Source organism: Cervus elaphus, chromosome 22 (genome assembly GCF_910594005.1).
Source record: "Cervus elaphus chromosome 22, mCerEla1.1, whole genome shotgun sequence".
NCBI classification, from domain to species: domain Eukaryota; kingdom Metazoa; phylum Chordata; class Mammalia; order Artiodactyla; family Cervidae; genus Cervus; species Cervus elaphus.
Genome location: NC_057836.1, coordinates 45504610 through 45522704, shown reverse-complemented (window position 1 = coordinate 45522704; position 18095 = coordinate 45504610). Strand labels below are relative to the sequence as shown.

General features: G+C 40.3%; 1 protein-coding gene across 27 annotated transcripts in view; it reads right to left on the bottom strand.

Moving 5' to 3' along the window:
* Positions 1-18095, bottom strand: part of RBFOX2 (RNA binding fox-1 homolog 2) — a 287477-nt gene that overhangs the window by 96506 nt on the left and 172876 nt on the right. The window contains exon 1 of one of the 27 annotated variants that reach the window (XM_043880697.1): positions 10031-10287. The exons of 24 other annotated variants lie outside the window; for them this stretch is intronic. In XM_043880697.1, coding sequence (XP_043736632.1) covers positions 10031-10057 — 27 coding nt within the window. In that variant the 5' untranslated portion in view covers positions 10058-10287. Of the gene's footprint in view, positions 1-10030; positions 10288-18095 lie in introns of those variants that run through there. 2 more of the 27 variants (XM_043880701.1, XM_043880699.1) reach the window with 2 other exon arrangements.

Sequence of the window (18095 nt, the reverse complement as noted above, 5' to 3'; positions counted from 1 at the left end):
TATCTATTTTATATGTAGTAGTGTGATTTGTTAATCCCAAATTACTAATTTATCCTTTTCCTGCCCACCACCTCCATCTTCCCCCTCCACTCCCTCCCTAAACTTTTTAAAAGAATCTACACCTGGTCATCTTGAGTGGAAAGAAAAGGGAGAAAGAGATAGCTTGCAGTCAATATACCACATTTGGTATACTTATTACGGGTTATCAGTCCCTAAAATTTCACTGGCACCTTTTCACATTCTTTGCCTTTCTACACTTATTGGAGTCATACTCTTTCCTTTCCTCTTTGCTGATCTCTCAAGCCAGAGCTACTATGCCATTTACCCACATTCTACCTTCTGGATATAGGCAGCCTTCCACTGGAAGATTTACAAGAGATTTGTGTGTTCCCCAAACAGCTGTTTGTGCCCAAAGTCCTCCTTTCTTCTTACCAAATAAAGCATCCATTTACAAGATGACATTATATTTTAAGTATTAACTGATTAAGTAATAAACACAAGAATATATGTGACTTTAACTCTTCTGGTTTGAACTTGTCATGAAGTAACAAAATTCATTAATTCAATCAAGAAGTATTAAATTGAACTAGATATGACAAACACAGGTGATACAGTCCCAATCCTAAAAGAAGCTACAGTCTGATGGAAAAAAAGACAAATGTAATCACAATTAGAGTAACACATACTGTGGACTAAGAGAACAATATAGACACAACGCCAAGGAAGCGCAAAAAGGGACAGCTCCGTGAGACAGGGCGAGGTTTCTGAAGTGGGTGACACCCAAGCTGAATCGTTAAGGCAAGAAATACCTCATGTGGGAGAAAGTAATAACATATGAAAAATAATATATTACCATGAAGGATTATATGAAAAGCAGGAAGGTACAAAGTATGACCTACTTGGGGAATTACAAGTGGTTCAGTAGAGTGGAGGGAGAAAGCAAGTGAGGAAAGGAAAAGAATCGTCAAGATTTCTAGGAGGCAAAATGAGAGAAGCAAATCTGGTACCTGTCAAAGCTACTAGAAACCATGTCCCCGTCATCAAGTTAGATGGGAAAGCTTCCCCTCTACTAAATATCAGGGTGAACTGCATCTCTCCAAGTCAGGGGTTGGCAAGCTATGGCTTTCATCCAAAGCTGGTCCATCACCTGCTTTTGACAATCTGAAAGCTAAGTGTAGTTTTTACATTTTCAAATAGTTAAAAAATTCAAAAGAATATTTTGTGGCACATGGAAATAATATGACACTAAAATTTCAGTAGTGTTTATAAATAAAGTTTAACAAGAACATAGCCATGCCCATTCACTTACCAGTCCTGGATGACCACTCTCATGTCACAACAGTAGAACTAAATGGCTGTACCAGAAACGGCATGGCTTGAAGAGCCAGAAAAATTTACTATCTATCTAGTCATTAATGGAAAAAGTTTATGGATTTCTGCTCTGAGTCTTTCAAAATCCCATCTCCTTCAATTAAATCTCAGCTTATCTGTTAAGAAGTTCTTATAAGAAACCTCATAATATTAGATAAAAGACTAATTATATTATTTGTGGATATAAGAATATTATTTTTCAATTTCATGAAGTAATTACTGATTTCCATTTCTGTATTTTTTTCTTAAGTATTCCTTTACATATGAAATATCAAATTTTGATTGCGGAACTTTATCCTGCAATTCTAAATGAATTAAATATCTCTAGTTATATGATTTCAAGTTAAAAATTTTAAGACTGTATTTCCTTCTGTTAATAGCAGTCAAGCTGTACTTATTTCCTGGGTCATTAATTAAATAAATGTTATTCTAATATTCTGAAACTGACAGAGAGGCTTTGAAAAAATTCAAGAGGAATGATGGAAAAAATAATGTATCAAAATATGATAATCTAAGATTATTTCTAAAGTATTTGATTTATAATAAGTACTATTAAATCAGAATAATTTCCCAGGGTTTAATTTATTTTATTGGGTGTGTTTTGCTTCTATTCTCAATACAAATAGAACATCATGATTTATTGTTTCTATCGATTTAAAAGACTCTAATGCCCAATTTTGGCTCTTCAACACTTTTTTGATACAATTTCAACATCTCAAAGAGGGTGATCAAATTTATTTTTGCTGATTTTTAATATGTTATTTGTTGATCCAACTGGCATCTTCAAAACAGAATTTTTTTCAAGAAAAAAAAAACAAGTTTAAAAAGTGAAAATTTCAGTGTTAGTAACCTTTGAGGGATCTGGGCAAGATCTAGAAGTTAGAAGGCAGGTAGATTCTCACCAATTAGCTGACAGTGTACATTAAAATGGAGAAGAAAACAAATATTCTACTTAAGAGGTGAGGGTAATAAGACCATATTTTGAAGTTGTGAATTGCTGACAACATTACATGGTCAATAGGCTTTGAAAACTGAGTAAACTCAACATGCTGTCAAAAAACAACAAAAAATAACATGCTGTCAAAACCTATAACAAAGATATGCTATTTAATAATACTCATAACTACTTAGTAATTAGATATATATGATAAACCATTCATATAAATTGTCATAATTAGACTAGAACAATAAAGACTCTAGAAACCATACAGTTTCATATCTGTGAGGAGTAATTCAAGGAGGCAGGTAAGATGAGCACAGAAAACAGATGATCAAAGGGAACATGTAGCAGTTATTTTCAAATACCTGGGTTTCATGAAGAAGAGAGATGAAACCCCTCTGTGTGAGTCTGGATGACAGAACTAGGAAGAAGGAGAAGACAAGAATGGAGACAGACTTGAGCTCACCATGAGGAAATGAGAAGTCAACAATGAGGAAAGTATTTCAACTCTGTAATGGCCAACAATGGAGCGATTTATCTGTGAGGTTTGTAATATAACGGAAGAATATGCACATTTGGAATTAAAGGCATCTCTCCCTGGTGGCTCAGATGGTAAAGCGTCTGCCTGCAATGTGGGAGGCCGGGGTTCGATCCTTGGGTCGGGAAGATCCCCTGGAGAAGGAAATGGCAACCCACTCCAATATTCTTGCCTGGAAAATTCCATGGAGTGAGGAGCCTGGTGGGCCACAGTCCACGGGGTTGCAAAGAGTTGGGCACGACTGAGCAATTTCGCTTTCAAATCTGAAACCTATTCGTATCCATTCCCACAACTAACTACCAAGTTGCTTGACCTCTTGAATCTTAGTTTAACGTATAGGAAAAAAATGGGAAAACCACCACCTACCTCAAAAAGAGATTGGCAAGTGATATATGATATCAGTAAAACAATTTTATGTATGTAAATGTGCACCTGTGCAGGTATGCTAAGTCTCTTTGGTCATGTCCAACTCTTCGTGACCCTGTGGGCCATAGCTCACCAGGCTCCTCTGTCCATGGGATTTGTATATAAAACTGGTACAAAGTAGGTATGCAAAAAGAAAAGGTTATTTCAATAACAGTAATTATTAGTGGTGGTCAAGAACAGGGAAGCTGAAGCCAAACTCTTTGGTTTAAATCCTGGAGCTGCCAACTTAACTTCTTTGTATTCCTGTTTCCTGATTTCTACAATATGGACATAATAGTACTTATGAGGCTGCTGAAAGGAATTATATAAGACACTGATGATAGTGCCTAATGAATAATACATACACTATAATGTTATTGCATGTGTGCTCAGTCACTTCAGTTGTGTCCAACTCTTTGTGACCCTATGGACTATAGCCCGCCAGACTCCTTTGTTCATGGGATTTTTTCAGGCAAGAATACTGGAGTGGGTTCAGCCACACCCTCTTCCAGGGGATCTTCCCGACCCAGGGATCGAACCTGCATCTCCTGCCTTGCAGGTGGATTCTTTACTTCTGAGCCACTGGGGAAGCCCAACCTATTATTATGTAATATCAGAAAAATAAATTCATTTAGGAATTCCTTGTTATTGCAAGTATTCTATCAAAGCCTTGAACATGTAAAGAGATGGAAATTTCAGAAGTAAATAGAGTCTCACCTAAATTTACTCATTTACACAGTCAACAAGTATTATATGAATATGTAATACTTACAAGGGGCATTAGAGCACAGTGGTTAAGAGTACAGATTCCTAAGCCAGTCTGTGGATATGTATCCCCACAGTATCTCTTAGTAGCTTATAAACTGGGGCAAATTACCTAATCATGGTATTCCTCAGTTTCTTCTTTTGTCCTATGAGGGATAATTACAGGGAAAATCCTGATGAGAGGATTCAATGATCTCATGTAGGGACTTCCCTGGTGGTCCAGTGGCTAAAACTCCATGCTTCCAAAGCAGGTGGCCTGGGTTCAATCCCTGGACAGGGAACTAGATCCCATCCACATGCCTCAACTGAGTTCCCAGGCCACAACTAAAGATCCTGCATGCCACAACAAAGACCGAAGATCCCGAATGTTGCAACTAAGACCCAGTGCAGCCAAATAAATAAATATTTTTAAAAAATGAGTTAATGTAGGTAAAGTACTTAACACAGTATTTGACAGTAATACATCATATATAAAGATTAGCTGATTATTCTTTTTTTTTTTTTTTTTACTATATGACAGGCACAGTTCTAGACACAACAGACTTCTGACAGGGTCCCTGCTTCAAAGACCTTACATTCTTTGGAGGGGTGGGGTAGCACTGATGATAAACAAGCAAATAATAAGTAATGACAAACAAAAATATCAGTGATAAAAGAAAACAGGTTAAGGGGCTAGGGAGAGATTGGGGAATTTGAGTTGAGTTAGGGAAGTCAAAGGAGAGCTCCTGAGAAACCTTGAAGATGAGCAATTCTATGACTGAAGAGAAAAACAGAAGGAAAAGTTCTGAGCAGGAGAAGGCAAGACATGTTAAAAGGAATAGCAAAGATGTCATTGTCAAAGGGCAGCAGGAGATAAGGCTGGAGAGAGACAGCCAGGTTCCCGATCACTCAAGGCCTTAAGAGATCAGAGTGAGGACACTGGATTTTATTCGGTGTCTGAAGGGAAACAAGGTTTAAAGCACAGGAGTGACAAAATCCAACGTGCACTTCAAATGACTCACTCTGCCAATGACCTCTAATGAATTATTTGGCTCCAAGGCTTTCTGAATATAATCATACTACTACTAATGGTGGTTTAGTTGCTAAGTCGTGTCTAACTTGTGCAACCCCATGGACTGTAGCCTGCCAGGCTCCTCTGTCTCTGAGATTCTCCAGGCAAGAATACTGGAGTGGGTTGCCATTTCCTTCTCCAGGGGATCTTCCTGATCCAGGAATCGAACCCGGGGCTCCTGCATTGCAGGCAGATTTTTTACCAACTGAGCTAGGAGGGACATTTTGCGTTTTTGGGAAATGGAAACAATATATCAAGACAGCAGACTGAAGTATTCCTGACTGCTTGAAAGTCAAGCATCCAAATCCAATAATGAAACTGCTACATTCAAAACAACAAAGCATTTACTGCAGGAGAGCATTCCATTTGTGCTTGTTAGATTTCACATATGAAGTACTGTTTAGAAATGTTTGAGAAAGATTTGACAGCAGTTTTGGGATGCTGGAAAAAAATAAAAAAAGACTGAGAAGTTATGATTCCAGAAGGGAATGCTTGAGATATCAACAACATAAGATTCCAGAGAGGAACTATACACCAAAAGGAGGGCTAGAGGGCTGTATCATCACCACAACAACACACAGAGATGACCAAGAAACAAACCAAGGTAAGAACGACATGAAGAGAAATTAAAATGTGAGCACTCCGTGAACCAAAAGTCTGAAGAGAAATGAGACTGTTTCCATGTGGCAGGCGATCTTTTGGAAGTGAGTCTGAAGATTTTCAGGGAGAGATCAGAACAATGGAGGAACAAAACCAAGACTTTGAGCTGAGCCACTGACCAGGATGAGGAGTGGCATCTCCTTTTCAACAGGGAGGTGTCCTCCACAGCAAGACAAACTTGAATTGCAGACTGTCAAACACTAAGCTTTCCTAGTCTCAGCTGCAAAACTAAGCAGAAGGATAAAGAGAAAAAATTTAGCGAAAGGGTCAAAAAAATGTGTGTGTTTTGGGGGATGGGAGGTGACCAAGAAGAAAAACCATTCGATATGTCAAAGTTGCTCAGATTTATGGGATTCTGGGTATCTTTTATGGAATTCTAGGTATCTTTTCAGGGGAGCTAACTAATTTTTAGAATAGCAGTGTTTTTCAAGAGCCAGACTTGGCCATGGCAAGGAAATGGTTGTAAGTGAAGATATGTAGCAACGTAGAAGAATTCTGAAAGAAACCAAAGCTCTGGAAAAAGTGAGGCTTTTTTTGGGTTCATTGTAAAGGAACATAAATTAGTCTCAAACCCACAATCTCCACCTACCCTCCAACTTCCCAGAGTCCTACGCAGCCCACAGCAAGTGGAAGTGTGCCAAGACCAACAGTGTGGACTGAAGCTCTGTGGATGAAGGGTGTGATGGGCTCCGGTGGACCTGGCGGGCAACCCAATGGGATCACTTGCAAGCAGTGCCACAAAATGGAGACTAAACAATCACTGAGGACAGTCAAAACGCACAGAACACGGGGCACGCTGAGCAAAATCAGGGGACAGATTCCCTACTCCAACCCATTAAAAAAAAACAAAACTAAACCCAAAAAAATCCAGATAAGATAGGAGGAAATGAAACAAAGCAACAAAGACCTGCCCCCTTACCTGCCTTTAACTAAAGCATAGAACACCCTCCCTCTTCTCTCCTCCCAGCCACCCTGGAACAGAAGAGGGGACTAGCCATAGCTCAGGTGAAGACTTAGGCCATCTAGCTACACAGAGGGGAGACGGCAGACAATGGAAGTGGTGATTCATTACAAAAGAATACACTCCTAGCAGCCTGCTGCCTCATGGGCTCACTGCACTATTTAAAGGAACAGCAACCCCCTTTCCAACCTCCCTTATTCTTAACACCTTCCCTCCTCTTGGTCCTGATGGAAAACAGATTTTGAAGAAAATGCCAGCAAAGCACTGAGCTGTCCAAGAAAGGGAGGGCTTTGTGTTCCCCAGAAACTGGCAGTCTTACTCTAGAGAAGAGAACAAAAATTTTCTTTCACTGTAAAATCTTCCTCTCTGTCTAGGATACTTTCCCTTTCGATAGCAAATAGTATAACCTTTTCTTATTAATTGGAGTTGAGGCCATTTACAACTTTGCCTAATTTGACACGTATTACAAGGATGATTTCTCTTCTTCCTTTTATTCCACACTGTTATTTTCATAGACGAGAGGAGATGCAATATTTTGGTTCATAGGCTCTGAAAGAAGACAGCATCTCAGTGAAATACTCCTACAACATATACAGGAATGACAAAGAAACCTAAAGTTATTTTTTAAAAAATCACATGAGCATGTGTGTCTACTATACTATAATTCCATAATTAAATGGCCATCCACTTTTTTTCTTTTTAAAGCAAAACTTTGATAACTTATTGCAAATAACCGAGCATTATAAGCCAAAAACAGGCCTTATGAAACCAGAGCATATATAACAACAATGAGTGCACACCATGCAGCTGCTGACACAGATCTAAACATGTGATGAAAATGTCATCCACTGAAGGCCCTTCACCTTCTTCCACCAAGTGATGGATGGAAATGGGATACAGACATGTTAAGATCAAACATGTAAAGAACCTAGGTGACAAAATGGTGAAAACACACCTAAATGCCTTTCCTAATATACTTGCTGAGATATCAAATACCACAATGAACTGTTTGATAACTTGAACCATAAACAATGCAGACATTTTCTACTCAGAAAGCTTTATGTGACAGATCATTATCAAATATTGGGATTCTATGTCTGGCTCAAAAAACCAAAAACTAGCCTTTCACCCTCCCCCCAAAACCCCCAGAGAACAAATAAAGATTTGGCCTGTTTGGCTACTTGCTTCATTTTTTTCCTAGGTTATTAACAACTATATATGTTACATTAACATAGAAAGTGTATACAAAAAACAAACACATTGGAATACCAAAACTTCATAAATGTGACATTCTTGTATTTTCTATTTGTATACATTCAGAATGGGAAAAACTGAGCTCCTGCTTTCCCTTCAGCATTCACACACACTGAGAAAATCATTAATGAGTTTCACTCATCTATTAGAATTCTTAACCACTCCAAACTCCTTCTTTCCAGTTTCTACTTATCTCTTCTGCTTCATTCCTAAAATTATAGTTTCCTTAAATACTGATTATTAAGACCAAGTTATTAAGTGTGCAAACACTTGTGCATTCTAACTGGGGCTTGCACATGCTTACTCAGCTCCTCTAGAAACGAAGGGGACAGGCTCCAAGAGGTCACGGAAAACCTGATTGTAAGAAGTCCTGGTTTAGGTAACTCTTCCACTGACTTAAAAATACACATAACAAAAGTCATATTTACATAAAAAGTATATATATATAATGAAAAGTCAAGTAGTTGAAAAGGCTCCAGTAATAGCTGAGAAAGAAGAGAGCTGGTACCCTCTAATATGGTCAGTTAATGAAAACTGAATGAGGACTCCAAGGTTAAGAAGTATCATCTACCAAGCAACAAAGAGAAACCAGAAACAGGTTCTCTCTTTTTTTAAAATTTAAGCATATTTCAAAAGAGTTAATCAGGCTCATGACAAAGGGATAAGAAGTGCAACAGAAAATATTTCAAGGGTTTCTCCCCTTTCCAGAGGAGGGAGGGGTCTCTTAATAATCTCCAAACTCAAATCTGTTGAAAAATTATTTTGCAGAGACATATTCTTTGAAACTTCCCTTTCCTCCAGGTCACGTTGGGAAAACCTCCCTAAAGCTTTACCTCCTTCCAAACAGCACTGCGGGGCATTATATAACATTTAACGGAACAGGGATCCAGCTCCTAAAATCATGCCTCTATCCAGATAGCCAGCTGACTCTCTCGCCCTCCGGTGGTGACTTAGAGAGGAAAAGAGACAAGAGAATACAAAAAAAGGGGGCAATCTCCTTAAAAGGAAAGCACTGTCCAGTGATGAAATTTCCCTACAGAGCATAAAACCTGGAGTGAAACGCATCCTAAGTCTGAGACCAAAGGATATGAAGTTCTACAATGCAACAATGCAAATAATTCTAATTGATAAATCACAGCCTCATCATTTCCTCTCAACCTATACAAAAAGAAAAACGGGAAAAAGGATCATACGGAAGGATGCCAAAAGGAAAAACAGCATCGCAAGGGAAAATCAGGGAAGAGTATTCACCTTTCTGTTTGTCAGGAATGACTTGCTAAAATGCATATATTGCCTGGCACAAGTAGAGACAGGCAGAGAGAGGGAGGGAAGGAGGGAGGGAGGTCTTCCATTTCCTACTCCCTCTCCTTCAGATGTCTTTTAATGCCCCCGTGACTGTCACTTATACATTCAGACCTGCTCTCCCGCCAGGGAGGGCTCTAACCTGCCTGTGCTGCACCTGGATGCTTCTACGGTTCTCATGGAAAACAAACCATGCAGTAACAAAGACAAGAAAATCAAACGTATTTTTTCAAGCCTTCATTTTTAATAAGCCCTTTAGAGCAAAGGCAGCAAAACTGCAATTCCATCGCCTCTTTGGAGACACCGAAGTGAATCTGAAATCGGATTTCCTTACAACACAGATTCTTCTGCTATTCTTAAAAGGAAGTCAATCCCGCTCCCCTCTTTTTGGCTGTCTACAAGAATCTCTTCCTACCTCTGCAGTCTCTCTCTCCCTCCCTCTTCTCAGAACCAAGACAAAGAGGTAGACAAATCCCCACAGGGTCTTTCCTGAGCCACAGCTGCACAGTACAGGAAACAGGAATCTGCTATGGAGCTAAGGGAGGGGGAGAATAAAGGATTCGCACACAACACACACACACACAGACACACACGCACACACACACTCTCTCTCTCACGGACCCACAACAGGCACAGACTAGCTTTCCAGCTGATAACAATAATTCTGACCCTTTCTAAAAAGACAATAATAATTAAAACTCCGGTGACTCTGCCCCACCCACATAGCTCTTTTTAGACCTCGGAAACAAGAAAAGAAGCAAAGGGAGCAAACGCAGATCTTACCTGAGTTACCATTTTCTTTTTCTCCATAAACCAAAGGGAACAGATGATGAACGCTCAGAGCAGCTGCGCTGGGGGGACACCTTCCACGGCTTTCTTTCCACCCCCCTCCCCCCCCAGTCTAGCTTGTTAAGGGCGGGTGATTGTTCTCCCTTTATCTCGTTTTCCTTCCTTTTTCTTTCTAGTGTTTCTTCCTTTCTTTTCTCTTCCTCTCTGGCAGTCTCTCCCCCTCCTTCTTTCTCCAGCTCCCTCCCATATCTCAGGCAGATGGCTGAAGGAAGCCCCACCCCTGAATGCCTAAGGTAATTAATCAGAGTAGAGCCCCACCTCTTCCTCCTCCCCCCACCCCCTCCGGGCTGGCTGACATCTCCCAACTCCAGAAACAGGCCTGCTGGAGAATGGCAGTGTGGTGTATGCTTTGCGCACGCGTGTGTGTGTGTGTGTGTGTGTGTGTGTGTGTGTCTCTGTGTGTGCGTGTGCGCGTGAGGAGAGGAGGGAAGGAGGGGGAGAGAGGCAAGGGCAGGCGCCATGTGCAGGCATATTTTAAGGAGTGAGATTCTGCGATGGTGGCATTAATTATATAGCACGGGAAGTATTCAGGGCAGCTTACCATAGTTAGTACAGATTTAAAATGTTCCATCTAAGAATACCTGATAATATGAAATAAGACAAATTATTTTTTAAAAAAACATTTCCACAGATGTATAGTTTATAGATGCAGTGGATTTAATAAAAGATGAGAAAAGCTGCTCAATGACAGTTGACTGGAAGGTTTTCAAGGAATGGAAATATGCAAGAACCTGCTTGTCCTAAATCAGCCTAAAGACTTCAAAAGACCAAAACAGAGAAGGGAGGTAACTTAAGTGCATATTTTTTCCACTGTAAAAAACCTGGGGATTCTGAAAAAGGTGTCTACAAACATGAAGGCTTATGAAACGTAGGGTGGATACTAATTTGACTGTTCAAGGCCTCCAGCTTCATTACAAATTCTGGTTAACTGAGAATTCACCTTTTGTGTTCCTCAGCCTTCTGCAACTCAGCCTCTAGTGAAAGACGTAAACCTTTCTTATACATACACTGGACAACTGTGTCATTGCTATTACTAGTTATTGTTACTATACAGTGCTAGAGATACAGGAGGTGTGGGAGAATGTTTATTTAATATAAGAGTTTCTTTTAAGTTCTCTTAGTAGCAAATCAGGTTTGATTAAAGGGTTTCCAAGGTGGCTCAGTGGTAAAGAATCTGCCTGCCAATGCAGGAGATGCTGGAGATGCGGGTTCCATCCCTGAGTTGGGGAAGATCGCCTGGAGGAGGAGATGGCAACCCATGTCAGTACTCTTGCCAGGAAAATTCCATGGACAGAGGAGCCTGGAGGGCTATAGTCTGTGGGAGTCACACAACTGAGAGACTGAACACACACAGTAAAAAGCCATAATGAAAAAAAAGCATCAGAGGTGCGATTCAGTTCAGAAGCCCTGGTCGGAGTCCTAATTCTGCCTTTTATAAGTGATCTTGGAAAAGTCTTTGACCTCTGAATATAAATGTCATAATCTTCCTATTATTAAATATCCAAATAAAGTTATCTATGTGAATGTTTGATGAGTTCATGATATGTCTCATAACAGTAACAATTTTCTACTTTTTTAGTATTCTAATAAATAAGATCCTATATTAAGTTTTTTATTATATATTTTAAGTTATGCTATATTTATGTTATAATCTCTAATAGATTACTTGAAGGGCAAAGAGATTAATTCCAAAGTTAAGCTTCCTATTTTTAAAATAAATGCATAAAAAAATCAAAATTAAAAATCACAAATCACACTGAGAATACATTAAGTTTTTTCTGTCTCAATGAGGATTATTTGGCAAAATATATAACCAGGCTTTAAAAACAATGTACATATAATAAGGTTGGTTGGCAGACTGCCAATATAACATCATCATAAAGTGTTAGTCACTCAGACGTGTGCAACTCTTTGCAACCCTATGCTCCCATCCAAATTAGTAACCATTTTAACAATTCGGAAAACACAGAAACTGCCAAACAACCTGAAGAACCTGGCACAGTCATAGCTATTTACTGAGTACCTACAACACGCCAGGCAGTATTCTGGGCATGTTACAGATACTGAATACTTTTAGTGTATGTGTAAAGAAATACGTACAAAAGAATGGGATCTGTTAACATTAGGAAAAACAACATTAAGAGAAAAGGGATGGATCAGTTCTGGACTTGTTCTTATTTAACATTTTTAGAAATGATCTAGAAGATAGAACATACTACATTCTCTGAGTCTGTGACTGAAAAGCCAATCTGGAGATAAAACAGACAAAAAAATTTAAAGACAAAGTGAAAGTGAAAGCCGCTCAGTCATGTCCGACTCCTTGTGAACCCATGGAATTCTCCAGGCCAGAATACTGGAGTGGGTATCCTATCCCTTCTTCAGTGGATCTTCCCGACCCAGGAATCGAACCGGGGTCTCCTGCATTGCAGGCAGATTCTTTACCAACTGAGCTATTAGGGAAAGACTAAGTGAGGAAGCAGAAAAGAGTTCACTGGAAGCAAGGGCAATGCAGTGTGCTTTGGTGAAAATCTAAATCATATTCATGAGATAATTATTTATGCTTTCAGTTCTAATATAAGAAATAGACTGAGAATCATTGTATACCATTCTCTGAATCCACTGGCCCATGACAGTGCTAGAGGCCAAAAACCTGGAGCACAGAGAAGGCAGAGTCCCCCATTCCGCACCACACACACACACACACACACACACACACACACACACACTCTCACACACGCTACTCTTATGAAAACCATAGCTGTCTTGAAGTCTGCAAACCTCCATACATATGGAAAGACAACAAGCCCCAAGAGATCTTTTTTTTTTTTCCCAAATAAAAATGAGGGATTCCCACACGCAAAAAGCCTAGGATTTGGTTTCCTTAGGTCTGGTATTCATGCCTCTTTTCCACACTTAGGACCAGTATTTTATGTTGCAGATAATAAACTTGAAAATATTATAATTTTCCTAAACTCACTGATTTCAGTGAGCACTGCACAAACTCAAGGCTATTATTGATGCGCATCCCTGACTTTAAATGCTGTAGTTATAGAGGACAACATGCTCCCTCGTGTCCAAGAGAGAGAAGAGCAACTGAACACCCTGGATCTGACCCAGCAAAATGCATGAAGTCCCCTGGTGGCTGAGTGTGCCCAGTGGTGTACCAAGAAGAAACTCATTTCAGGGCATTTTCTGGGCAGGAGGGAGGGGTTTGGGGAGGGAGGCAGGCAAACAGACAATCAATGTCAGCTAAAGGAGGAGACCATGTCCACCCTTAAGGATCAACCCTCAGCTTCCAGCACAGGGCCTGACATATGGCAAGTACTCAATAAATATCTGGTAAATAAACAAATGAACTTCTAGTCGTCTCAATGTCTTCATTGTTTCCTTGGGGCTTCATGTAGTCCCCAGAACGCTAGCTTCCTTTCCCCCGTAACACTCAGTGGAAATTGATCTTATCAAAGTCACCAAAGAAAGACCTCGGATGGCCAAATTCAATGGACAGGTTATATCTTCTTCTTTGGCGTCTGGCACTCCCTCCTTCTGGAAACTTTTATTCTCAGCTCCAAATGAGACCAGTCTTTCCTGATCCTCCTCTTTCCCTGTTCACTCGCTTCCCCATCTTACTCTTCTTCCTCTGTTGTTGTTGTTCAGTCACTAAGTAGTGTCTGACACTGGGACGCGGTGGACTGCAGCACCATAGGTTTCCCCGTCCTTCACTATTTCCCGGGGTTTGCTCATCATGATCATGTCCATTGAATCAGAAATGCCATCTAACCATCTCATTCTTTGTTGCCCCCTTCTCCTCCTGTCCTCAATCTTTCCCAGCATCAGCGGCTTTTCCAATGAGTCAGCTTTAATTAGGTGGCCAAAGTATTGGAGCTTCAGCATCAGTCCTTCCAACGAATATTCAGGGTTGATTTCTTTTAGGATTGACTGGTTTGATTTCCTTGCTGTCCAAGGGACTCTCAAGAGTCTTCTCCAGAACCAAAATTTATGGTCCAACTCTCACATCCGTACATGACTATTGGAAAAACCATAGCTTTAACTGCCAACCTTCAGTGTTGGTCTTGCTCGACATGCCATCTTCAGACCTCTTTAACTACATACCACAGGTCCTTAACCAAGGTACTGAGTATATAGTTCCTCACACAGGTGCCCAGTGGAAATTGTTTTCTTATGTGCAATTCTGTGCAGAGAGGATTTACGGTATTCATCAGATTTTCAAACAGGTACACAACTCAAAAAAGTTAGGCAATGGTCCTTAATTCCCAAGGCCTCCTGTTAACTAACATGCTTGCTCTGGGTGGTGTAACCACTCCACTGCTTCAACTACTACCCACTTACCTTGGTGACCCCCCACATTGCTATGTTCATTCCAGACATCTCTCCTGAACTCCAGACCAAATTATTCAAATGCTGAACAATGGTTATTACCATGTAGATATCCAACAAATTTCTCTATTTTAAAAGTCCAAATTAAATTCTCAAAATGGAATCACTAATTCATTTAGCAAATATCTGAGTGTGTATCATGTGCCAGGCACTGGGGGTGCACAGTAATGGACAAAGGAGATAAACGTCCCTGCGTGTGTGAAGCCTGGATTCTAGGACTCACTCTGCCATGTCTAACTTGGTGAAATGTGGTTAAACTTCCTAACCAGTAAGAGGTATCATTTCTTGAAAACTCACTCTGTGGTGGCTTCTTATCAGGCCACTACATATATTCTTAGCTTACTTCATCCTCAGGACAAGATGTTTTAATCTCCTTTGCAGAGAGGAGGGAACCAAGACGAGGTGTATGCCTGGGCGGGTGACTCGCCCAGTCACCCGAGCTGGCAAGCTGAAGTGCCCAGATTTAAACCCAAATCTGATGGAAAGTCTGGAGACCTTCCAGGACTCCTCCTTCTCACCTGACACCACACCAAACCAAATGCAAGTCCTTTTGATTTCTCTGAAATCTGCCCTTTCTTTTCACCCTGGTACCACAAATTCAGCTCTGACCTTATTATTTTGCATTCAGCCTCCTACTAGCTCTCTGCCTCTGGTCTACCCCTCTTCCTGTGCAGGCCTCTCACCACTGCCAGAGCTTGATCTTTTAAACACAAATCTCATCATGCCACTTCCCTGGTTAAAATCCTCAACTACTGCCCACAGCCTGACAAGCAGGACAGTCCTGACAGTTACGGAGACACCTAACACAGACAACGTGGCTTCAGCCACCTGCCCAGAGCCCCTGCTTTCCCTCTCCCCACCCACGGCCCCTCTCTGCTCCCACCACACTTCACTGTGTGCACTCAGCTCCTCCACAACTCCTGTTCTTTTCTGTTTCTCACGTCAGGCACCTCCTGCTCCAGAGAGCCTTTGCTGCCCTAACCTGCACCCACACGTGGGTTAGGGACCGCTCATCCCTGTGCCTTGGCACCTGAGCCACAGTTCACGCTGTTCCTGTGTAACTTTGACCAGACTGTGAGTAATCTGAGGGTAGGAACTGTGTTTCACAATCTTTTAACTCAGTTCCTCACCCAGCACCTAAATATCTAATAGATGAGTGAATGTTTGATGAAATCAAACTATGTAATGCTTTGATTTCTACCTCTTGCCATTTATATAACCAGAGGGTACCTAAGAACAAAAAGCATCTCTGTGGTTATCAATATACTATAAGAGCAATCTTTTATTCCCAAAGAGTACTTGGAAATATCTTTAAATTTATAAATTTACTTTAGTATTTTAGAAATTTGAAGGGGAAAGGAAGATGTACAAGATGAGAGGATGGGAGAAAGGCCTTATTTTCGACTTTATTAGAATAATTTAGATTCTAGAGAAAACAATCAGTGATTTAAATCAGTGATTTTAAAAAAACACAAAAAACTCACGACTTCAGGTATCTTGCTCCTCACAATTTTACACAGACAGGACACAACCTCCCCACCTCCCACCCACATACCAGCAATGCTCTAAAACCAGGTCCGAGAGTCCCTGACCAGAAGGCATACTTTCCCAGGCTGCTGCTAACACCCAGGTGAAAAGCAACATTAAAGGGATGGCATTTCCTGCAACAATAAAAACTTGTTAGTATAAAAGCACTTCACTGCACAGCCCCCTCACCCATAATCTTAAGTGTAAATAACAATTTACACCTAACAGATAAAAATACCTTGGCAGAAGCATCTCTAAGACACTACTACTATAATATCACTTGCCCCAGCATTCCCTTTAATATAAATGATGCCAAATTACAGATAATCATATTATATCCTAGTTCATTTTCTCTGACTTAGGCAGTGTTCAGTTATATATAACTCACTCTAGAACAAAAGATGAAAGGAAAATTTGAAATCAACTGCTTTGGACCTTAAATGTTTATAAAGCCAAATAATCCTCAATTTATTTCCTGTCTCCCCAAAATCAAACCTTTAGAACAAGATTACAAGTAGTACCCACTGAGACATAAGTGAGGCCAGAGAAACTAGAAAACATAACTTCATAAACTATTAACTTAGAGTTGCATAACATATTCTTTAAATCTCTTTAAATTATCCCAAACTCTAGACAACTGAGTCATATATACAATTGAAATTACGTGTACATTCTCTGTATTCTCTGAGAGATTAAGGAAATGGTTCTTAGATAAATAGTAAAAGAGATGGGACATAAACACATTTATTAATAACTGGATTAACAAGAAAATACATGATTAATCTGTGAAAACTGAACTGTACTGTTTTTCCAATAATAAAATATGCCACATCTCTACTGCTAAATTACTGGAGATTCTGCTGGTTTCTCCACCACTAAATCCTTGTGCCTGGCATAGTATCTGGCACATAGTATGTACTCAACTAATTCAAAATGAGAAATTAAAGTGTATGTATATATCCCTCTACATCAAGGTCACCTGCCCACAAGGAAGTGGGCAGTCTTTGGTCTAGCTCACTCTACAGCACTCTATACAGTCCCCAGCATTCTCTAACATTCTCTAATGTATTTATTAAACAGGTCACTTCTGTCTCTCGATCTTCCAGAGGCCTAATATCCTCCAGCTATACTTTACTCTCCTAAACTCTCAAACCATGATACACAGCTGCAACCCCCAAATGTAAGACCCGGCTTCTTCTCCCTCCAACTGCCCTATTCACCTCAAAATGACAATCACTGCCAATATGGGTGATTGGCAGGTTAAGTACCGTGGCCTCAGGAAAAACTGTGATAAAAGATGAACCCCTAACTTGCAACCAGTTATCACATAACATGAATTTACCGTCTTAGTCATTTCTACGGTTCCGTGGTATTAAATACAGTGGGGCTCTGCAGAACACGAGTTCGAACGATTGTTAAGTTCACCTACATGCGGATTTGTTTTTTACTGAACATATGCACAATCAATGGTCAGTTGAATCTAAAGAGGCAGAACCACAGATATGGTAATTCTACCTTTAATTTTTTAGGAACCATCAAACAGTTTTCCACAGTAGCTGTACATTCTTACAAACAAATGCACAAGGGTTCCAATCTTACCACATCCTTGCCAACACTTGTTATTTTCTGTTTTTCTTCCTTGTTTTTTTTTTTTATAGTAGCCATCCTAACAAGTTATATTTTAACCATTCAGTCAGAGGCAGTAAATGTACAATCCAAAAGACTAATTTCAAAAACAGTTTCTCAAATAGATTTCCCTCTGATTTGGCCACGCTGTGAGGCTTGAGGGATCTCAGTTTCTGGATCAGGGATTGAACCCAAGCTCTTGGCACTGAAAGTGTGGAGTTCTAACCACTGGACTGCCAGGCATGCATGTGTGGTTCAGTCGTTCAGTCATATCCAACTTTTGGCGACCCTGTGGAACTGTTGCCAGCCAAGCTCCTCTGTCCATGGGATTTTCCCAGTAAGAAGACTGGAGTTGGTTGCCATTTCCTCCTCCAGGGGATCTTCCCGATCCAGGAATTGAACCTGCATCTCCTACACTGTAGGTAGATTCTTTACCATTGAGCCACTGGGA